Source organism: Trachurus trachurus (genome assembly GCF_905171665.1).
Source record: "Trachurus trachurus genome assembly, chromosome: 16".
Classification (NCBI taxonomy): domain Eukaryota; kingdom Metazoa; phylum Chordata; class Actinopteri; order Carangiformes; family Carangidae; genus Trachurus; species Trachurus trachurus.
Genome location: NC_139902.1, coordinates 18,231,435 through 18,255,576, shown reverse-complemented (window position 1 = coordinate 18,255,576; position 24,142 = coordinate 18,231,435). Strand labels below are relative to the sequence as shown.

Here is a 24,142-nt window from a genome sequence, read left to right as displayed (position 1 = left end):
TTACTCCTCTCTCTCTCTCTCTCTCTCTCTCTCTCTCTCTCTCTCTCTCTCTCTCACACACACACACACACACACATAGATAGAACTCCTTCACAATTTCACTACCACAGTTACTATCAATCACCTGGCTGTCCGAGAGTGTGTGTGTGTGTGTGTGTGTGTGTGTGTGTGTGTGTGTGTTACTGCTCACACTGTTGCGCTGGAAGGCAAGTGAGTGATGGCAGTGACAGTATAGACGGCATGTGCTGTGAAATGTCACCATGGCGATCGATGGTGTTTAACGAGGCTGGAGGCTGATCTGGACCTCATGCTAACATGAATCTCTCCTCTCCTCCCTCTTCCCCCCTCCTCCTCGCTCTCTTAATCCCCCTCTACTCTCTCTGAGAGCCCAAGGGTCCCTCAGGAGAGAGACGAGGCCTTTTACCTGCCAAGAGGCTTTTGTGTCTGACCAGACACACACAAACACATTCATACACACACACATACGTACGTACTTTGTAAAAAAAAACAAAAAAAAACCCAACATATATTCTTTAAACACTCTCATGGTTAAGTCATTTTAAAGAATCAAAACACTGGACACAGTCAGGGAGATTAATCAGAACTAGTTTATGATTTGAAAGTGCTGAACATAAAATCCAGTGAACCAAAGAGAAAGAAAAACGAACAGGAAACTCAAACCAAAGAGGGACATTGAAAAAACAGCAACTTTTTTCTTTTTTGTTTCTCTTCTTCAAAAAACAATGCACAACTCGTACCACAATATTTGAAAAAGCTAAAAACACTTCAAAATATTAGTTTTTATATATATATATATATATTTATATTTATATTTATATCTATATAATTTGCTTTTTTCATATTTCAAACCGCTGCCGTGAGTGTGTGAGTGGGTGGTGAAGGCCCCAGGGAGATCCCCGTGGAGCCACAGTCTGAGACACAAACACAGGTCGAGCTGTTTTGACAGGCTATGGCAGCTCTTGACAGCTTATAACACACCATGCATATGATCCTGGCTTCTCTAAGCGTACACACAAAGACAGTATGCAACCATGTCCTCCACACTCTCACACATCCTCCACAATAGAAACAAATAGAAAAAGAGCATGACTGCGGAATGTTCCACCCCTGGACGTACAGCTATCTGTCGAGCACCCTCCGCTCCCCGGCTCCCTGCCGTCCGTCCTGCAGGCGAGCGGGTTAGGGTGTGTGTCTGTGCCTCTAGCCCTTCTCAGGGTGTTAAGTGCTTCAAAAGCCAATTTCTGTCCATATTCATTCCTCCATACTCCTACTCAACCTATGATTTCAAAATGAGTTGATAAAAAAAAACAACATACTAGAGCAAGTTCAAGTCTGAGTGACTCTGTCATCAGTCGTTAGTGCACAGTATCCCCGCTGCTGTCTAAAGCCAGACGGAGACTGTCTCTTTTTCTTTTAGCTACTGACAGTACAGGACAAGTCTTTGTATTAAAATAATTTAGAGTTTGAGATTAAACCGTTCCTTCTCCATCACTCTTCCTTGTGTGGTGAGATAGCACTTAAGAAATTGCACTTGGAATCAAGAGCCCAACTCTCAACAGCCACTTCCATGTGTTTATGAAAAATCTGTGTCCTGCTTGTCTGTGCTATTTCTGCATGTCTGTGCTTGCACTGTCTGACCTCTGACATTTCAGTACATTTCTCTAAGAAAACGCCCTCTTCTTCCTCTCAGCAGGAGGAAGTTGAATGCACAGCAACTTGTGTCTCACTGGGACGTCTTCAGCTTTGATAACATTCGATCACAATGACACCTTCCCCTTCCCTCTTTACAAAAAAGAAGTCCTCAGGCGAGATGAGCCTGGCCAAAACACAGATAAACAGTACTCATAAACCTCCATGTCCTCTGTTTTTTTTTTCTTTTTCTTTTTTTTTTCTCCGCTGGATGAACTGCAACCCAGACAGATAGAGGACACCAAAAAGTAATTTTTCCATTGCCCAACTCAGCCTCGTCCTCCTCCCCACGTGAGAAAAAATAGGAGGATCAAATAAAAAGGTGATAAAGCGTTTGAGCAAATGTCTTTTATACTGGTGAAAAGCATTTAGTTGGTTGTCCGTTTGAGTGAAAAGGCGCTCTTGATTGGTTGTCCTGTGGAGTGAAAAGCATTTGATTGGCTCTCTCTGCTCTGCATCAGCCAGAGGGGAGTGAGTCTCTTCTGGATGTGTGTGCGTGCTCCTCCAGAGGTTGGGGGAAAAAGGCCCGAACAGGACGTGACATGGGTCTTTCTCTGTGCGACCAGCCCAGGCCGTCAGTAGGGCAAAGTGTCCAGGAACCTGTCGATCAACGGAGGGGGTGGTACCAGATCCTCCAGCTTCAGGTAGAAGATTCGTTGAAGGCCCTGGGTTCTCTGGGAACGAAGCTCTGCCCTTAGACCCAGGATGCGACTCAGGGTTGGTGCTGCCTTGGACGAGGAGGAAGAGGGACCGCAACCCAGGTGGTCTCTGAGACAGCAAATCACCTTATTCTGCAGCTCCTCGACCCGCTTTGAGTCCTTCAGACCTGGGACTTGCTCTGTGGAGAGACAGACAGAGACGTTAGGGGAATAATTCATTAAACGGCATAAATTAAGTCAGTGGGAAAAAAGAAATACACACGCGCACACACATACATCAGAGCTCATTCAGCTGAAAGAGCATTAGCTACATCTTCTTTTATATTGAATTCCACCTCATTAGCCTGTATGGCTCATGTTCTTAACAGGCCTTAACCTGTCTCACTCACTACAGATCAATACACAGTCTAACCTAATAAGCCCCCTGCACACTGTTTACGCTCTCTCTCTCACACACACACACACACGCACACACACACACACACACACACACACACACACAATACATATATATATAAACATTTGCCCAATCACACACATAGACACAGTCCAATTCACTGCAATTCAAGACAATGACAGAAACAAAAGTGCTCAACAATTAGCTGATTATTCGGCCCTGTGAGCAGCCAAATGAAATTAGACACACACACACACACACACACACACACACACACACACTGCTGCCCATAGCAACTTCAGTGGCACCCGCACCAAGCTTAATGTGACACTAACTCATTCTGTGGAGAACAGGGTGTCCAGCCCCACACACACACACACACACACACACACACACACACACATACAGGAGCTGGTCGGTGCTGCAGGGAGGCTGTCGCTAAGACCAGTCTCACTTTGAGGTATCCATTATCTGAAGCTTATTTATTGTTTGTTTATGGGACTCCTTTGTTTGTTCTGTGTTTGTGGCTGCAGAGTCACTCCAGCGCTCCTTTCACTGTGGCTTTCAGACCTCTCACACACTCTCGCTTCTCTCTCTCTCTCGCTCTCCCTATCCCCTCTTTCTGCCTGTGCGTGGGCTCCTGGGGAGGGATCGATGGCTGCCTTTCTGCACAGGCCACTCTGAAGTGGTCGATTGCCTGGTGGCTCTGGTGGCTCAGTCGTGGTAGTGCGCTGTGTGCTTTGCCGAGGTGGCAGAGCGCCACTGAGAACATCGCAGACGCCATTCCGGAGCTGTGCTCCACGGTGGGCTGGTCGATCAAGCACAGAGTTAAGTGCTCCCCCAGAGAGTGAGGATGGGGTTGTAGGGCTTAGACAGAGGAAGAGGAGGTGGAGGAAGAGAAGGTGGCTGCATGTGGGGGGAGGGGTATTTTACCCATTACACATTTATGTACAGATCCAGACTCTGACGTGAAGGTGCAAAAAATGAAATGTGAACACTTAATTGCACGGGCGTCCTCTGTCACCTTGGGCTACATAGGTAATTGACTATTTCTAATGCATTTCTAATGTGCTTTACTGACAACTAAACTCTTGTCTCCTCTGTTCGTCTCAGATTTGTGTTCACGGAGAAAGCTGTACGTCTCCCTCCATTTTTCACACATGCACTGCACACTGATTAGAGGGCCAGGTGTGTGGCAGGTGCAGCAGGTGCTTCTGGGTATCAAGTTCTTGTTTAAGGCAGGGATGTGTGAGAACACACATGCACATGTGTGTTTTTCAGCAAATGTGTGACGCTTGTGGATGCGTCCACCTGATCACTGTCACACTGAATCACCCACAAACAAAGTGCCAGACAAAGGGAAGGGGGAGTGAGTGTGTGTGTGTGTGTGTGTGTGTGTGTGTGTGTGTGTGTGTGTGTGTGTGTGTGTGTGTGTGTGTGTGGATTTGTATCAGTATATTTACGATATAAAAATAGCTTGTATAATGGACAGCAGTTTTTTTGTTGCTAATAGTGCTATACTTTTAAAAAGTAAAGAAAACAGATAGCTATTTTTGCACCTGATGATGAAATCTGATGCCTCTGGCTTGTGTTTTTACCTGTGAGCAGTACGAGGGAGGCCAGGCAGGCGAAGGCAGAGGAATCCAGGTTTAGGTTCTGGAGGTGGGTAGAGAAATCCCGGATGGAGTCCAGCCACTCTCCGAACCCACGAAGGCACTGAAACCTGTGCAGCACCAAGCCGTTACAGAACACTAGTTTATCCTCTGACAACATCGACCTGAGAAACAGAGAGAAAAAGGGAGAAGAAGACTTTGGTTAGATCCCCTCATCTAACAAAATGCTGTATTTTCCCTCATGTATTGTAAATATGGCTTGAGATACCAGGGCAAGGAAACAATTACAATAAAAAACAATGAGAAAACCTGGCAGTATGCACACTCACACACAAACGGGACACACATCAAACACAGGCATGCAGCTGATTAAGGTTGTGTTTTCCAAATTATAGCATTTTAAAACATTCCTGTGTTTCCTTTTGGCAGGGTGGGGTGAAGGGTTAGGGCAGAGGGCTGCTCTGTGTGTGTGTGTGTGTATTTGCAGATAGGTAAACTGTTATGGCTTTAATGTGCCCAGGCTGCGGTGTGCAGTGGAAACACAAGGCCTTAATGAGGAAATGAAAAGGCTTCTCAGATGTATTTAACCATCAGTTACTCACGACACACAACATCCCACTCCTTTACCATCAAGCAGAGAGGGAGAGAGAACAAGCAGTGAACGAGGGAGGGCTATGACTGGTCTTTATTAGTGCATGGCTTTCTGCAGGGAGCCGCTACAGCGTTTAGTCGGTGGATCTCAAGAAGACAACAGAGGGCTGCAGGAAGCTAAGACAGGCTGAATATGCAGGACAAAGGTGGAAAGGTCAAAGTGGGTGGTTGGAGAACAGCTGATGGTGAGAGAGAAAGAGAGAGGTAGAGAGAGAGGAGGGAAACTGGGGTAAAGAGGGGAAGCCTCAAATTACACCCTGCACAAACATTGGTTTAGCAGTTATGAGGAGAAGATGAAATACCATTTGTGTGCAATTATCCTTACTACAGTTTAAAAGACGCACTCCACCCACTCTCAGCAGAGCACATGCACACAGATGCTCGCACATCATCCACTCTGCCAGTCATATACGTCCATAAGAACAATAACACACACAAAAAAACAATTAGAACTAGGTATCAGGTACAAGGCGTTAAGCCTTGAGCGAGAGGCAGGGGGAAAAGACGTCTGAGAAAAAGAAAGTCAAGGTTCATGCAGCAGGGAGAGACTCTTCACCTGTTACTGAGAGAGACTTTTACTCCAGATTGTCTCTTCTAGGCTAAGTTTCAAATCAGTAACAAACACTATATTGTTGACTCCTTAATAAACATCTTGAATACGCTATAAAGTAAAAATATTTTTCACTGTTTGTTCCTGCTGCCTCGACCCCTAAGAACACTCCCCTTTCATTTTCTCTTTGCAAACTGTGCACTGAGGTGCGCTGTCTTCTGGAGCTGCACACTGTTTTTGTGCACTCATATTGAGCAGAATTCAAATCAAGTCAGTTTTATGGCTGCATCATTATTTTTTAATGTAATAGTCTTATGAGCCTGCAATATTTTTTATTACATTTCCTTCAAATTAAGCATTAAATAGTTTGAAATTTTATTATATGCAGCATTTTGCATTTGAATGATGGATTGATAAATCGATGCTGCAAAATGGAAATGGGACACATTTATCCTCTACTGCAAACAAATGGGTGGAATTTATTGAGTAAAACCGAAAAAGAACATCTTGATGGCTACAGTATGAGCCTTGAGACATAATAAAAATATGAAGCCATTTCACTACGTCTGTGAGTTTTTACTGACAAAGTGTGCATTGTACTGATGATGTAAAACTCCACCAACAAGCACAGTAAGCGGGGTAAAAACAAAGTGAGGAATTATTCCAAAATAATTTGACCCATGTCTGATAGTAGCACATGAGCAGGACTATACAGACAGGCTGGCAGACAAGCAGCCATGCAGATGCACACACACACACACACATACACACACATACACACACACACACACACACACACACATACACACAGCTGGATGTCCGCCACACATTCCACTCACCCCTGACTACACTGTCACCACGGTAATCAACCAATAACCACAGAAACTGTTTGGTAACGGGGTGCTTACAGCAATGCCGGTCCAGAAGAGCGGAGCAAATTTACTCTACACACACAGACACACACACACTCACACTCACAGGCATACAGACATATGCTTACAGGGGGAGAGGGGGTTGGGGTGTGGGGTGGGGGGTGGGGGGGGTGATGGTCTGCGAGGCATCTGAGTTAAACACAGGGTCAATGCAGGGCCGCGTCAACAGTGAGATGGGAGCGTGGACCACATCTCTCGCTCTCACGGAACAGAGAGAAAGTAAGACAGTGCCGTGTTTGTGTGTGTTTTCGTCCGTGCCGTGGGAGTTTTGGCCGAGGGGGAAGATGAGCAGAGTGTGTGAGCATGCGTGTGTTCGATAGAGGCCCCTATGAGTCCGCCACGCAGCGTGAGTCAGAGTCCCAGCCTGGTGGCCCCTCCTGCTGGGCCTGTGATGCCACCGCCCATCCTCTACCCACCCTGCACCTGGACGCGCACTGGGCAGGAGGAGAGAAAGTTGCTATTCTACATCATCAGCGTGTGTGAGTAAGAGCGCTTATGTGTCTGCCCTCGATGACAGAGCGGACAAAAGGATGAGCTTGTAGCCCGCACCACCCCCCCACCCCCTCGCCATAAATTTAACCAGCCACATGCCTTACGAGAGCAGACCGGTAACCCAGGGCAGCTCTGTGGCGAGGATGGGCCGGGGCAGCCATAAAGGCACCACAGGTATCCAACGACTGACACACACGTGCTTTTACACACAGACTTACAGACGCACACTGGACGCATGAGGTAAATTAAGTTAATTCCCTGTTTATTTCAGTCAGCTGAGCTGAATATGTATCTCCTTCTACAACAGCTCTCTTCAGTTCCTCGGCTGACCACCTTTCAGATGGAATTGATCCCGTCGATTCACAGTTCACAATGTCGGCACAGTTTTAGCTTGCCGAACACACACAGAGCTCCTCTCTGCGTCAGATATCAGACGAGCCGAGCGGAACTCTGTGGGTGTAGCCGCTGTCATAGCTACAGACTCCATTCATAATTTGGATCATATGGCGATTACTCAGCTCCACTCCTACTGTGGAGATACACCAACACAGCAGCAGCACAGCTTTGCCGACACAGTTACACACTGTACTGTAATGGTAAAGGATCAAGCACCCGTGGTTACTAACACAACGTGAGATGCCAAATGAAGTTAAGTTGCTGATAAAGTCCTAAGTGTATCATCATGCTGTTTTTTTTTTCTCTACAGGATCTGTGTGCGCACTCTTACTTGTGAGCCAGTCGCAGGACGAATAGCTCCAGGAAGGCAGAGTCTATGAGGAGGTTCTGATCGTCGCGCTGAAGCTCGGAGAAACCGGGCAGCCGGTCGGCCCAGCACCGTGTGGTCTCCATTGAGATGGCGAGCAGCCTGTAGAAGAGCTGGATGTGCTCTGCTTCTGAGGAGGAGGAGGGAGGGTCAGCAGCACTGAACTGTGGGACATGGAGGAGTGAGTGAGAAACGAGAAAAAAAACAGAAAAAAACATGTAAACCAGGTCTATTTCCTAACACGGTACATTTCTGTAGCTGAAATGAAATGAGCTAAGTGATGTGGGGTGTACCTGGCTGTAGTCGAGGTCACGGGGCGTGCAGTGGGAATAAGCTCTGAGCAGAGCCGATATCAGGCTGAGGGGGGGAGAAGGAGGGGAGGCTTCTGTCTGCAGAGGGCTCTTTGGTTTGGAGGGCAGACGGCCTCGGCGCCCCTTCAGACTATCAGTACGGACCACTGTGAACCAGGAAATACAGAAGACAGAAGAGGTTGTTCAATTGAAGATGGCGATATTTACACATGAGCACACAAAGAACATCTATTCTCCTCCTGATAGGCTTGTTATCAGTATTATATCGCAGTGGAGTTAACGTCAGGAAAGAAGCTCTTTCCACAGGAGCTCTCCAACATTCCCACAATCCCGACCCAGGTGGTTACTAGCCAGCAGATGGCAGTGAAGCTGTTCTCTGAGCAGACGGGTAATAATGGGAAAGGGAAGTGTGTGTGGTGTGTGTGTGGGTTTGTTTGTGCTTATATGTGTGTGTGTATGTGGGTGGGGGTATTACATGACATGTGTAAGACAGGTGAGAAACCTCAGGGAAATGAGGGCAGAATGAGGTGTCATGCTGATTTTACACATCGCTAAAACATCTCTACGCAGCAGCAGCTCGGCTGCATCGGACACAAAGACACACAGCAGAGGATCGGAAATGTGGGAATCTTGAAACGGGACGGCCAGCTTCAAAATCAAAATCATCGCAGGGATCAAGGTTCACAGAGGATGAGCTCTTATTGGTGCTACTTTGAATCTACTCCACTGCAGAGGGGAGTTACTGCTGCAAGGATATGTGTGATGATGCCACAGGCCAGCTCATTAGTGGCCTATAAAGCCTAATTGCTAAGACAAACTTTATCTTCATGGGGCTAGAAGTCAGATCTGTGCTGCTGCTGCTGCTGCTGCTGCTGCTGCTGCTGCTGCACCATCCAGGTCTCTGGACTACATCCTGCATCAGGTGTGGCTCTCTTACCTTCCTTCACCATGCCCACACTGAGACACTTCTGGAAGCGGCAGTACTGGCAGCGGTTGCGTCTCCTCTTGTCCACAGGACAGTTCTTACTGGCCAGACACACATACTTGGCGTTCTTCTGCACGGTGCGCTAGAGAGAGAGAGAGAGAGAGAGACAGAGAGTGAGAGAAGAAACAGGCATACCGATAATCAGCCTCCAAACACAATCATCCACCTAATATGTGATTTGTTTAATTCAATTTCTGTTTTTCCCCCTCCCCATCAAAGAATGAAAGCAGAAGCTCGCAGGTCAGATTTTAATTACGCGCTGAAAGGCGGCGGTGACATCAGTATAATTAGATAAAATTAATTTTCCAACAAGACTCGCCTGCAGGAGGGACAATTTTATTAGCGCCGGAGCCGACAATGGGGACCGAGCGCGTGGCGTGCTGAAGCGGGTCCCGCGAGACAGGGGCGGGGTGGGGAGGTGGGCTGGGGGGGTAGAGGGGAGGACAGCGGCCGCGAGACCTGCGTGATCAGATTGTTTGTGAAGCTCGCGGGTCAGCTCGTAGCACCTCCGGGGCCCTCGCGCATCGCGCCTCTCTCAACGGGCCCCGCGGGAGCTGTTTTCTCCTCGGCTGGCTCGCGCGATTATTACTGACCTTATTAAAATGAAATCAGAAACGGGTCCACGTGGGGGTCGGGTGCGCTTCCCCGCGTGGATGAAAGACAATAATAACAGAGATGGTACAGTGAATGCCTGAATGCTCTGGCGCGCGCACCTGGGACTGAATAGAGTTGAGCGTGAAGACAGTCGAGGGTTCTCAAGGTGGAGTAAGCGCACTAATGACTCCATGAAAAGTTCCCCTGAGGAGAATTAGAAGTAGGCAGACACTGGCTGGAGCCTACAGCTTCTTCGGTTTATAGGCGAGTGCAGTGTGAGAATGCAGATTAAGTCTATTAAAATGAGGTAATTATTCCTAATATAAACAAACCACAGACAGACCTATAGCATCAGTTGTTTGGAGGCCTCCTGTTGCATGTTGCCAGTCTTTACAGGCCTATTTAGCAGGGGGATTAAAACCTTTGCCTGTGGTGCAACTCTGCTAAACAAAACTATTTAATCTACAAACGAAAGTGTGCACATCTCATACACTGTCGAGTCGCGTCTCCGGTCCACGGCAGCACCACATCAAACTGTAAATTAAACAAACGGAACACAGGGAACGTGTCGCGGCTTCCCCTCTTCTTTAACGCCTCTAAAACACATCAAAATAAATAAATCCAATTAGGAACCCCTCGCGCCACACATGCCCGTGCCCCCGGGAGACCAATAACACACCAATTATTTCATATGCTCCGGCGCGAGTGCGGAACTGGCGCGTAATGGGCGCCTGCGCCGGATGAGAGTGGTTGCCATGGAATCGCAGATCACTGTGAATGTCTCCCTCTCATCCCTTCAATGGTCAGTGACCCGTGCGCGCGAGGATAAGTTAGTTATGGTCATTAATGTGGTTGAAGGGGGAAAAAAGCATCCGTTTAGTCGGAGTCCGAGAGAGAGAGGCTGGATGACGCACAAAGCCTGAACATGCCGGCGTTTATTTACACCTCTACAACTCTGAGGCCAGGCCAACGCAAAGTTTAAAGACATTAACACGGTACATGTTGTCCAGCAGAAAAAAACAAACTAACATGCTTGAGCTCTGTCAACTTATTTTGTGTGGATTTATAGTTTGAGGTTTGGAACTGATATTCTTTTTTCCACAGCTCCACCTTTTGTTGTGTGTTTTTCCTGCATGCAGGTTATAGGGGTTCAGGTGAAAGCTGTGCAGGCTGTGTTGACCCTGGTAATTGTCTGATGAAGGAGTTTTTCCCTCTGTGACCTCAGGGCCTCGTTTATAGGATCGCTGTTTCCCAGAAAAGCCTGTGTTTGAAATGATCAGTTAAGGTTCTGATAAATTGAGCTCTCATGAGTGAGTGCCAGCCTGTCTCTCCGCTGCTGTGTGTGTGTGTGTGTGTGCGTTGAAGCGCTTGTGACTTTGCTTTCTAATAAACAGCATGGAGCAGGACTGGCATCTGAGCAGACACTACATATCAGAGCTAATACAGCTAATACTGTGTAACTAGTCTCTGATAGTCATCAATGGGCTGCCGTTAAATATATGCAGGGAAGAACACACACACACACACACACACACACACACACACACACACACACACACACACACACACACACACACACACACACACACACACACACACACACACACACACACACACACACACACACACACTAAATCAAATTATCAATATAATACAATTATCAAATCTGTAGATCCCTCTTGTGCTCTGTACATTGCCAGCTATTCAGGCCAGCCCATAAATGTGTGTGTTACTGTGGACTATAATACTTTATTCTAGTTAATTAATCTCATCTGTCCAGTAATTTATTTGAATGTCGTCTGCTGAATTTCACTATGAGGACACTTTATGATAAATTTAAAACCTACCCATCAGTGTTTGTGTGGGAACAGACTTGATTCAGGTAAAAAAAGGAAAAGCTGAAGAATGAGTTATGTGCACTAAAAGCACATTCACAAATGAACACACGCTTCCAGAAGCTCACATGCTGCGGGTGTTGTGGGGGCTGCATGGAGGCATGCAGAGGCAGATTCTTGACATGTAACATGTGCTAATAGCCTTGGCTTAAATTAAAAGCCTTTAGGGACTTTGTTCCTCCCCCTCCTCCTCCCGCTGTCTCTTCTCTCCCCTCCTCTCTTCTGCTTCTTAATCGGAGGTAATCAGCCTGTCTATAGAGAAAGTGCATGGGTGGTTTGTAGTGAAAAATTTTTGTGTCGTATTTGTGAGCTGATTTTTCATAATTTCTTCATGGAATAACTTAATAACTTCAGTGTAACCCCATTAAAAAGTGCACATACACATATATCTGTGTCTATGCATGTGTGTGGGTGTTGATATGGTTGCATCTTTTTTTTTCTGAATAAAATTATCTACTTATATGCGCATTTAAGTGTTAGAAGTTTGTGTATGTTGCCATGCAGTCTTCTTTCACCTCTGCCACCTCTCAACCTTTTTATGACTTGTACGCTGTGCAAGCACTGGAAAATAAAAATCATGTGCAATGAACTGAGCTGAGCGGGTGTTTGGACTGATAAAAGCACAGCTAAAGTAACTCACTGCTTAGGACAGTAGAAGCATGAAAATAGGTCACTTTTTAATGTTCTTCTTTGTTTCTAACATAATCTTCATATTATACCGACCGCTGACATCTAGTTTTTAATTCTAAAAATTCAATTCTGAATAGATTCATTGAATTAATGGAAACCAAGTGAATGGAACGCATTATTCTGCCAAAAATAATTAAGAGGAAAAACTACTTGTTTAAGAGCTAAAATTAATTCACAGTGAAAATGTGTTTCAAATTGCACAAATGAAATAACAATAATTTACAGCAAACCTCTACTAATAACTATTCAGGAATAATTAAATATAATCAGAAACATATTTTTAAGGGACAATAAAACCATCAGGATAATGGACATAATGTGCCTGGTAATATGAATATGGAAAAAAAAAGAAAAGAAAAAAAGCACATGTGTTGAGGTGTGTTTTGGTTTCTGGTGTTACATCCTGTATTCAGATTGCGACTGCCTGAAAAATATGTACAAGATACTGTATGAATAAACATGTTTTTCTATATGTGGATGTGTGGTTGTGTGCGCATGTTGGGGTGTGCATGGTTGGTTGCATCTGCATGTGAGTGTAAAGGAAACATAGTGAGGTTTGACAGGCTGTGTGGCTGCTATTGCGCTACAGCAAGCAGACAGCCCGCGGCCTGCTGCCACCAGACGCTGCTTTCATTAATTACTAAATAAAAACAAATTGTGAAACTAATTGAAAAGAAAGATAATTCATTTCCACCTACCAGAGGCATTATTCAATTACCACTGTGTTTGCACCCTCCTTTTTTGCTGTCTCTTAATTTTCACTCTCTTGTCTCATGCGACCAATAGAATGGTTACCAGGTGTGCCGGAAAACTTTATAATTCAAAAACTGGGCAAAGAATTGACTTCAGTGTGACTGAATTGGAGTCTACTGTAATCTGAATGAAGTGCTGAACCACTTGCATGTGTCAAATTATTTTGTTATATTGTGTTATATGACTTGCTGAAGTAAAATGAAAATTCAGTGTGACTAAAAACTGGCTTTTGGTAATGTGAGGCTGAGTGTTGTGTGCGTGAGCACGTGCGTTGTAACATGGGATGTGAGACACCTAAGACGACAAGTGTTAGATTGAATCACTCGACGGACCAAACTTGAAACTGACTCATGTCATCCAGGGTAATATGTCAGCACATTGTGGTCAATTTTGTGGCCACTGATTTACTACAAAGGCACTGAAAGGAAAATTTAATTTTCAAGGAGGATTCCTTTTCCACAGCTCTCTCGCTGCACTTTATTTCTGAGTGGCAGAGCGTCAAGCGCAGAGGACGATCTTTCCTGGTTGTCCGAGAGAGAATATGTTTGTTTTTTTTATGCATCACAAGCAGTTACACGCGCACACACAGACCTTGCATATGCACACTTTGCCCACTTGGTTGCTGGTAGAGACAACCCCTGTGGGCGTTTTGAGCTTTCGTAATGACTTTTAAAATGATTTAGAGCGCAGGGAGAAGGGTGTAGAGTGGGAGAGGGACAAGTGAAAAAGAAAATTGTTTCATGAAATATGTCAGTCAGTTTACACATGGTAGGCGATATTAAGAGGTGGAATGTCTGTTATGAATGTGAGCGTGAATCTGATTGTGTCTCTGCTGGTGTAACTGAAAGTACTGTTGTCAGAAACAAGAGGAGTGGGCACTTAGAGACTTATAAGCTTGGGCTGTGTCTTATTCAGACCAACTGATATAAACAAGTCAACCTACTCTAAAAAAAAAAAAAAAAAAAAAGTGGTAGAGGCAGTTTAAAGCTTTGCAAAAGTAAAGATAAAAGCTTTAAGTTGTGCCTACAACTCAGTTTTTTCATATGACCGATAAGCTTTGAGGGGTTTTTACCTTGAAGAAGCCTTTGCAGCCCTCACAGGTGCGTACGCCGTAGTGCTGGCAGGCTGCGTTGTCCCCACACACTGCACAGGTGCCCTCTCCTTGGGGGCCGCGCTGGGGAGGCGAGGGCAGGCCGTCCCCTAGTAGCGGACCACAGGGCCCGAGAGCCAGGGAGCGGAAAGCGAGGCTGCCGCCCCCAGCCCCACGGTGCAGCTGGTACATGGGCTGCTCCAGGGGTGGGCCGTGAGGATGGGAGACTGAGGATGATGATGATGAGGAGGAGGAGGAGGTTCGAACCAGTCCTCCGCCCAGACTCTCGTAGCCGCCAACGCTGCCGCCACTGTGGGGCGGCGAGTGCTGGTAGAAGTGGGGAAATCGGGGCGACTTGAGGGGACCGGTGTCCATGCCGGAGCCCAGAGAGTGGGGATGCGTCGGAGGAGCGAGGGAGTGGTCCTCCCAGAGGAAGGAGGTGCCGGGCTGGGGCGGCAGGGAAGGGGTGGTGGGAGTGGACGGGGGTGACTGTTTAAAGTACATGGTGGAGGAGGTCATGGCGTCCAGCGACGAGGCCGTGGGGTAGCTGTCCTCCTCCTTCTTGATGGTGGGCCGGTGCGTGGGCATCTGGTAGAGGCAGGAGGACTTGGGCTCGTAGCTCCCCTCCACGAAGACGTTGAAGCTGGGGAGGGAGGTGGTGGCGGCGGCGGAGATCTCACCCCCGCCTAGGTCCAGCTTGGTGTAGTCATGGGTCATAAGGTCAGAGCCGTAGCTGTCGCCCTGGTAACTGAAGGACTGGCCAGAGTAGGCTGAGCCTGGAGGGGCGGGCCCGTACTGAGCCTGCACACAGGGCATGTCTGCCAGGGAGACAGAGCACACACATCGGTCAGAGCTGCGTGGCACATCACACCACGCATTTACAAAGAAACCGTCCAATCAATAAGCATCTTTATGGTGTTAGTAGGGAACGGCTGTACGGCAACAATCATTAGTCAGAGGAGAAAGTTTAATGACATATTAGTTCAACACTGATTTGAACAGAGAAGCAGGACTTCAAAAAGGAGACTGGCCACAAACACACAGTAGAGGAATAATCCTACAGTAATTCTTCAGGATCAAGACTCTACAAGTAGCACATGCACACAAAGGTAACTGCTAAACAGGGTCAACTATTAAAACAGTGAATGACAAAAAGATTTCTGCACAGCTCTATTGGAACAGGCAGTTGGTTTTTTTTCAGACATTGAAGTGTCAGAGATTTTGCAATGTTGTAAAAGTTTTCTGAATACACCTTTCAAGGAATAAAATTTAAAAAAAAGCTTTGAACAAATCTTTCCATTGACTGCCATTTACCCAATTTCCTGCTTTAACACTTCAACACTTGTTGCACTTTACTGAATAGGTATAGCAGAAATATTTGGAGCACACAAACACACACACTCTCAACCTCAAACGCTGCTGATTCTCCTGCAGTTAGTTCAGTTAGAGAAGCTCAAGTTGATCAGAAAAGCATAGATCCAGCCCATGTGTGTGTGTGTGTGTGTGTGTGTGTGTGTGTGTGTGTGTGTGTGTGTGTGTGTGTGTGCATGTTAATCAAATAGCAAAGCAGATGAGATAACATTAAATAATAACAATGAAACCCCATGGTGGTGCTGGATGCTTACACAGATCATACATACATTAAACCACACAGACACAGACACACACACACACACACACACACACACACACACACACACACACACACACACACACACACACACACACACACACACACACACACACACAGACATAGATATTCCCTCTAACTACAGCAGACGCCAGTCGGCATGTCTTGAGTTTTCCCCTTGATTTAATTCTGGCACAGTCACAGCAGCAGGCCACCACCTCATCATCTGTGTGTTTGCGTGTGTGTGTGTGTGTGTGTGTGTGTGTGTGAGTTAAGTGGACTATATGGTCTTCCCTTATCAAACCTCTGACGTAATATACTCCACCTGCATTTGCGTGCGTGTGTCTGAGCGTGCACGTGTGTGTGTGTGCATGATGAGTGTGTGCGGGCTAATCAGTCATGAGTGTCAGCGCAGTCAGGGTTTAGTGTTGTTTGCTCGTCGCTCCTGAGCAGGGAACTGTCAACACAGCGCTGCTCCCATTGACGCCCAGCATGTGCGCGCGCTGCCGTAATCGCCCCTGTTCCAGGCGCGTCATGTTTGTCTAGTCAAATACGGGACATATCGGTCCTGCTGTTGTTAAAGCACTCACAAAATACCTCCATCCAAAACGCACACACACACTCACTCACTCACACACACACACACACACACACAGGGGGTTAAAGCCTATTAGTTTTTATTAGCGGCTCCAATCCGGTTTTTAACAAAATAAAAGTCCCCTAACTTCATAAAATCTCATTTTCCCCCTGGATTAAATAACTTCTACTAATAAGGAACCAATAATACATTTTCAAAAATAGCCCTGCAACTTTCAGATGTAGTCATATATGCCTAATAAACTGCATGGATGTTGCTCACAGAGGAAACAAACAGAGTGACACATTAATTTTAGCCGCTCTAATTCAATTAAATCATGGCTACCTGAGGCTAGTAGGCTATGCGTTTTGGCTGCGGGGGCTCAAAAAACAAAAGGATGACTCAAAGCGTTAATTAAGTATAAAAAAAACATTATAAGGGGCACTCATCTACATTCTTTTATTTATTTATTTGTTTACTTATTAATTCCTTTATTTTATTTTATTATTAGCCTATTATTTTTTATTTTTTTTACAATTGTTTAAAAAAAAATAAAATTCCAACCTAAAATAATAATTTTCTTATGTATTGCGGAAGTAAAAGTATAACAAATGTCAGTGATTTATTTCAGTCGTAAGTATATGAGCCATACAGAAAGAATTACAACATGTCTCAAAGGGGATATTAAGTTGCAAGATTTTTTTTTTTTAAATTGAGGATATGAGTCAAGCTGCAGGCCTACGTGTGTTTGACGTCATGATTTTTTCTTCTTCTTCTTCTTCTTCTTCTGCGAGTGACCAGCTCTTCAACCCACGTGGAAAAACACACATGCAACATTATGGGCGTCATGGGGCCTTTCTGGGCTATACCTAAATACTTTTACATCTGATTAGGCATCAGGGGAGGAAGAGAGAGACACGAGCTATAGAGAAAAAAAACCGTGAGGGGAGGGGAAAAGTAAAGTGGCGAACTTTGTGGCTCTCAGTGTTGTGTCAGTAGGTCAAGCCTCAGATCAATGCTGGTGTGTGTGTGTGCTTGTGTAGGTAGGTGTGGGGTTAGTTCATGTCTTTTTGCACCTGTCATATACAGTAGCCTATGTTGACAGCAGCTACATGCACACACTTATATTTTAAATACCAATGACTGACGTTGGGTTTGTCTGAGACTTAGAGATGAAAAGTAAATTATGTTGTAAGACAAACACAACATGTTTGACTGGTGTGGATTATATGATGTGTGTTTCTGTGTGGGTTAGGTGAGGAAAGAAGCTTTTGATGAGTTGTTTTTTCATACACACTTGTAGGCTATGCATACACACACGCATATTGTCATCACCAATGATGTTCAAGATGTCAACATGAACCTGCATATGGCTCATTCTGCCAATAACATGTGCCCTTATCCTGGGAGGAACCTGTAAAACCACTTCTGTCTGCTAACATATCATCCTCCTCTGTGCTTTACATTTGGTGGGTTGCCTCGCTTTCACTCAGTAACACACACGCACACACACACACACACACCAGCACACAGCCTCTCTGCACACACACCTCCCACCAATACAAATAGAGTTGTATCAGTGGAGCATCTCTATTTTCATATCACCCAAGCAAATCTTTAGGGAACCCTTCTACACTCCAACACCACCATCAGATCACCTTTTTGTTGCACTTGCATGCAAGAAGGTGTGTGTGTGTGTGTGTGTGTGTGTGTCTATGTGTGTGTGCAAGCAAGAGGACAGACAACCCAAGCAGAGTCAGACACAGGTGGTGCAGCATAGTGAGGCAAAGGGAAACAGTCTCTAACCTCGAGGTGTGCATTTCAACTGGACAAACTGCAGCTGTTCCAATAACTGAGTGCGCTTGTTCATTGTCAGAATGCCATAGATCTAACAAATAAAAACATTAAGTTTCAGACATAAGTACAAAAACACAGATTTTTCTTCTCTTTATTTTTGGGCAGTGATCTATAAAATCAATAGTTTGAATTCACTGGCCTCTCATTCATGGAATAATGTGATTTTTTTTTTTTTTTTTAAACATGTGCACACAAATAAACACACAAAGCAGAGAGACACAATTACACCACCAGACTATATGTTAAATATCTATTGATATCTATAAATATCTAGATGTGCCTAGTCTGAACAGTCTTTTTTCTTCTTCTTTTTTTTTTTTTAATTTCTCCTAGTTTATGTAATGGTCGAAATGTCAACTCTGTCCGCACTTGCAAGCCGACACACACAGAGAGAAGATCCCCAGTTTGTTCTTCAACTTCATCATCTTGTATTTTAATAAGAGTAAAGAAGTGAGGTGGAAAAAAACAACAATCCGATTTAACGACTAATTACTATCAAGCATTTTTTCCTGCACTAAAACATAAACAGACAACTATATCACACCACAATGAGTGCACAAATATCTTCCTCACAACAGTCTCTCACTTCAAAAGCATCATCAGAAAAGAGAGATGCAGTGGAGAAAAAGAAAGAAACAAAGAAAGAAAGAAGTAAGGAAAATGAAAGTGAAAAGGAAAGGCTCGGTGTCCCGCGGTCTGTACCTGGTGATAGAGCTTCGCGCTGAATGGTGCTGGGTGTCCGGGGTTGATGGGTGGCGTGGCTGCGGCCGGGACAGGGCTCCTGGAGCTGGGAGGGCTCGGCAGGCGTCGCAGAGGAAGTGTCCGATCGCCGGGGCTCCAAGCTCGGCTGGGCGCGCTCTTCCGAACCTGTGTCTGGAGGAGAGACGCTGGGTTAGAGCCAGAGATGTGGTGGCTGCTGTCGCTCAGAGACCCTGTCTGTCGGTAAGTGCGACTGATGTTATAGCATTTGCCTGATCAGGAATCCTATCCTTTCATCGTCTCTCAAAACTTCAAAAAAAAAAACTTCAAAAAAAAAAATTCTAGATGAGCTTGGAGTTAACAACATTCAAAACGCGCCAAAACACTGGCACAGAGAAATGTTGCCACAATTTAAGGAGAATGAGCAGGTTTCATTTTACAGTAAAAAAGATTGAACTATTTCCAGAAAATCTGAGTGGTGCAGACAGAATGAAAAGGAGAGCGTGCAAACTGTTTTGCGCACGTCAGAACCAAATGCCACTGTGCCGAAGGGCACATAGGATCACTGCAACAATCTATGTAAAACCATGGAATTACAAAGAAAGAGAAAGCTCTACACATTTAGGACAGTTTTGACATTAAATATGACTTTGAATCAACGCTACAAAGATAATATGAGGAACCACAACTGAGTACTTTTTGCTCATTTCAAGACTTGCACTTACGTGGGCGACAGGTTTCATTCTATCACTAAGCAGCGCTCTGTTGTTATAATTTTCTTTTTTTGCTACAAAAGACAAAATCAACGAGGCCATAAAAAGGCTACACACAACTTCTACAAATACAGACCTACAAAAGTGCTAACTTTTATAAAAGCAGCCTGTGCCAGTGGATCCAGGCCATCGCTTCTCTTGTCTCTGATCACCACCGTATTCTCCTGCTCAGGGTTCATCCAGAGGAAGAGACAAATGTGGAATTTTTTTGGAGAGTCGGACCCGAAACCAAACCAGCGGACTCCTGTGCGCCGTGCGCCTCCAACTCCCTCTCACTGCAGCAGGGCGCACCGTGGCCACTGGATTTCAAGGCCCATAGCGCCCCCTTTCTGTCACACACACACACACTTATAAAGACACACACACTCTCTCTTTCCCTCTCTCGTTTGTCTGACACACACACACACACACACACACACACACACACACACACACACACACACACACACACACACACACACACACACACACACACACACACACACACACACACACACACACACTCTAGGATACGGTCAAACTGGGAGACCACTCAGTCTCCCAGTATGCATCTCAAATTGTGTGTTGACAAGCCTCAGCCGTCATAGCAGACTATCGATGGCTACAGGCACCTGCAGCCCGCTGTCATCTCTTAATCTCTGTGTCAACAGATCAAACTTGTCCACTTTTTGTTAAATAAAGGGGGCACTTTTCTCCACTGTCTGGACTTAGACTTTAAGACTCTCCCCGAGGCGAAGCACTGGACCTATGAACTCTTTTGATGGTTCTTTGGTCAGGACATGGCTGTTATACAATTTTAATGCCCCACAGAGGCTGCCAATATGTTGAATTAAAGAAAAAAGACAAACCAGAGTAAACAAACAAGTCAGGCTGCATAACATTTATTTGATTATGGATAATTTCGAACAGTTAAACTATTATTCACTTCTGAGCCACTTGGATTCAGAAAAGGCCAAAAACTAGTTGGTTATGGTAGCAGCATAAATAACATATTCTTTGATCCTAAGCATCATAGCCTCGTTGTTTTACTAAACAAGTTAGGAGCGTAATTGCGCGTAAATGCGCTCTTGTCATAACCTTTGTGGAGGGCTCACAAGTATATTCCCTATATAAAAAAAAGAATAAGGAGGCGCATTTTTTCTGCAAAGTGAGACACTCAGTCTATTTGTTTTTCTCTAAATGAACAAACGTGTCCCCCACCCTTGCTTTCTTCTCAGGCCGAGTCGGCCGGTGGGGCTCTGGCCCTGCGCGCACCGGTAACCAAGAGAACAACGTAAGAGCTGCAAAGCACGCGCCCCGGAGCGCCGGTAGCCCCCGGTAGCCCCCTCGCACCAATAACCGCGGACAGCGCGAGGCTTCCAGCAAACAGAGCCAGAGAAAAGAGAGGACATAAAGGAGAGACAGGAGAAATATGTGAGTACTGTAAATCAGCCCCGAGAGGGAAGCTGTCAGAAGTGCCTGCGTAAACCTGAGTGTGTGAGAGAAAGAAGTGTAAAATCAGCAAGTTAGGGTTAGACTAGGGTTATATAGACTAATCTGTGTGTACAAGCCTTAACATATAAACTTTACGTAGATATAGGCTAACCGAAGGGCTTGGCAGCTGCTCGTCTATTGAACACAGTGCCCGGGTTGTCCTCAAATGTTTTCTAGGAAATACTTCACGGATGATTTCTGAAATCTGATGTACTATGACTTTCTGGTGAATGGCTGAGGTTGATTTTCTTGCGATCAATGGGGAGGAGAGGTCGTGTCTCCACAAAAACAGTGTGACTGCTTACATTTGCAATTGGCCACCAGTCAGAGTAGGCTATATGACCAGATTGTATCTTACATGAATCAAAGTTACTTGGAAAACAATTAAAACCTTAGTTGATCAGGATAAGGAATCATATGGCTGCATGCTTACTTATGACAATGACATGGTATATAAACACAAACACACCCACTAGTGCTCCACACTCAAACACACCACATGTTAAAAATCCCTCATTAACAGAACAACCTCCCCAGAAAATCCTACATGAATAAATAAATAGCAATAATAATAAAAAACACACATGGCATGAAATCAAAGAGCTTTAACTCTCCTTCTCTCTCAGCCCCTGTCTGAATGTAGGTTAGCCTATTCTCCACTCAGACCATTAGTGCGTCTGACTCCACTATTCATTGTGTGAGTGAGAGGCATCTCATTTCCATGACAACCAGAAAGGATATGATACCTTCCCAGCGCAAATTAAATTCGATTTCAGCTTCATTTGCTCTTGGTGACAACAACACACACGGACACACGGATGTGAACTGCTGTGTACCGGACTGGGGTTGACATAGTATCAACAGGTTACAGGCACAAAGTTGGACAGACCAGACACCGATGATGCGATCACACAATAAATTGAACATGACATAAGATCAAGAGGTAACAGAAGCAAAAACCATAGGGTACAGCCGCGCGTAAATGTTTGGTCCAGTCTAACAAGTCCGTTATACGGCGGAATATCACTGATTCATTCATTCACAATTTAGGTTACTTACTTGTTTGCCGTAGCGGTTCCGTCTTTACATGTGGTAATAACCTCGCATGAAGTATCCCTTTCCCATCCAGAATAATCACCAAGAGCCGAAGTGATAAGGAGAAAACTATATAAATAAAAAATAAAATAAAATAAAAAGTCTTAGTCGAATTGGAAACGTACAGGATACATCGGTGGTTGAAAAAGTTCTTCCTCTCACTTTTTTCTGAAGTAGAGCAAAGTAGAAAAAAGATGAAATAGAAAATTTAAAAAATAAAAATAAAAACTCCCCGAGTAGAATAAGGAGTGTGTCTGCGTCCGCGAGCCGAGTGTGTCGGTGCTGATGGGTGCTTTGCAAAGTGTGGAGTTGTAACGCGGGTTTGTTTATGTGCGCCGTCTGAGGGGAGAAAGTCAAATAGTGCATTTATGTCGGCTCTGCCTCCACATAGAGTGGTTTGGTATGCGCTACGTCAATGTGACGCCATGGGAGAGGTGACGTCACTCAAAGTAGAGCTCTCTCGCGCTCCCTCTCTCTCTCTCTCTGTACAGTACCAGACACATAAGCCCTGCGAGCCGTGCCAGAGACTGGAGGAGAGAGAGGGAGAGGGAGAGAGAGAGAGAGGGGCGGTTGGTTTGATGGTTGCAGCGGAGGAAGTCGAGGGGGATCCGGCGGGCGAGCTTGCGCAATTACTGGTTTATGGCAGACAGCCATGCAACATGTGCTCTTCAGTCCAGATTTGAGGCTTGGCAGCACCGCGGAAAGTAGATTAGAAAGCTTTAAAACAAAATCCAAATAACAAGAAAATATTATTTTGCTTGAAAAAAACAAACAAAAAAAAACAAAAAACGACTTATTAGACAAATCGTATTAAATCAAAAAGGCTAAATAAAAACTTAAATCAAATCATGTGCTGGATATCATGTACTTTTTCAAAAGGGCAATATATACATACATACATACATACATACATACATACATATATATTAATGTATATCTTGTCAATGGTGGAAAACAGCTACATTCACTCAGGTAGACCTATAGTAGCTACAATTTCATGGTGCTTACTTGACTGTCATTATAAACTAGGCTATTCTATTTCCTCCTGCATTTTAAAGACTACCTAAATATTGCACTTCTTACTACACTATTTGTTTCATTTGCTACAATGGATTACTGTATAAAATAGGATACATTTTCAACATACAATAAGCCTATTTAAGGCAGAATAAACTTCACTGGGACAAATTACACCATTAAAATGCAGCTTCCAGTCCCTTTCATCACTAGAGGTTGGCTCCCCTCTGACCTTATGACCACTACTGAAGTCCCCAGTCTCTATCCGCGACTAAGATAAAACTATTCCTGTTACTCATATGAAGACTGTTGCCTATTGTAGTTGAACCTACTGCCTGAGTCACATGTGAGTAAAGATTGATCAATAGCCTGCCCTACAGCATCTGTAGCAAATCCCTCAAAGCCATATAGCAAGCCTTGCTCATCTTGCCTTAACACAGGCTATTGTTAATATAAATCAACTGATGGGATTCTTTGACCCATAATCACTATTATTACAGGTAATTTAGCCCATTAGGCTTTAAGATGTTATTTAATGAAGTGGAATAATGCAGTTAAAAGATTTCACCTTTTCAAATGCAAATCAAATACAATCTGATGTCAGTGTCCAGCCCAATTTAGTCTAATTACATAGTGGGAACTTGTTAAAATAGTGTTTTTGCAATTTAAACAGCACATTTTAACTTCACATATGTTCCTAATTAAAGTGCTACCACATAAAGCACCACTTGGCCTTTGCAACTCTTTAAAACTGTGGTTAATTGTTTTTTTTTGTACATATGTATATATAACCCTAAATAGCCTACATTTAGGCTACACGCAATGCTGATACAAACCAGGTAAGGCGTACGAGGAGCAGCAGGTACGGGAAGAGGCAAACCCCTGCAGCCGGACTCGACAACCTCAGCATTAAAAAACAGGCGCCTCCGGAGCGGC

The 24,142-nt window shown here is 44.8% G+C and overlaps 1 protein-coding gene across 3 annotated transcripts; it reads right to left on the bottom strand.

The window, feature by feature from the left end:
- Positions 1 to 887: 887 nt before the first annotated feature.
- On the bottom strand, positions 888 to 22,395 carry nr4a3 (nuclear receptor subfamily 4, group A, member 3). Of its 3 annotated transcripts, none has more exons than XM_083989571.1 (8): positions 22,154 to 22,395; positions 18,852 to 19,022; positions 14,068 to 14,903; positions 9,016 to 9,145; positions 8,061 to 8,224; positions 7,732 to 7,931; positions 4,365 to 4,543; positions 888 to 2,548 (listed from the first exon to the last, which is right to left on the bottom strand). In XM_083989571.1, the coding sequence occupies exons 3-8, from the start codon at positions 14,899 to 14,901 to the stop codon at positions 2,286 to 2,288; spliced, it is 1,770 nt and encodes a 589-aa protein (XP_083845697.1). In that variant the 5' UTR covers positions 14,902 to 14,903; positions 18,852 to 19,022; positions 22,154 to 22,395; the 3' UTR covers positions 888 to 2,285. The 3 variants fall into 3 exon arrangements, with proteins under 3 accessions (XP_083845697.1, XP_083845698.1, XP_083845699.1); XM_083989572.1 differs by lacking the exon at positions 22,154 to 22,395 and adding an exon at positions 18,099 to 18,180 and having other exon boundaries at positions 18,852 to 19,025; XM_083989573.1 differs by lacking the exon at positions 22,154 to 22,395 and having other exon boundaries at positions 18,852 to 19,025.
- Between the last annotated feature and the right edge of the window lie 1,747 nt (positions 22,396 to 24,142).

Excerpts from the sequence above, each read along its gene's own strand:
- nr4a3 (XM_083989572.1), bottom strand. The coding sequence starts at position 18,162 with ATGAACAAGCGCACTCAGTTATTGGAACAGCTGCAGTTTGTCCAGTTG. Across the intron at positions 14,904-18,098 it reads GTTGAAATGCACACCTCGAG|ACATGCCCTGTGTGCAGGCT; the intron begins GTTAGAGACTGT and ends TCTCCCTGGCAG. Across the intron at positions 7,932-8,060 it reads GTGACCTCGACTACAGCCAG|TTCAGTGCTGCTGACCCTCC; the intron begins GTACACCCCACA and ends CATGTCCCACAG.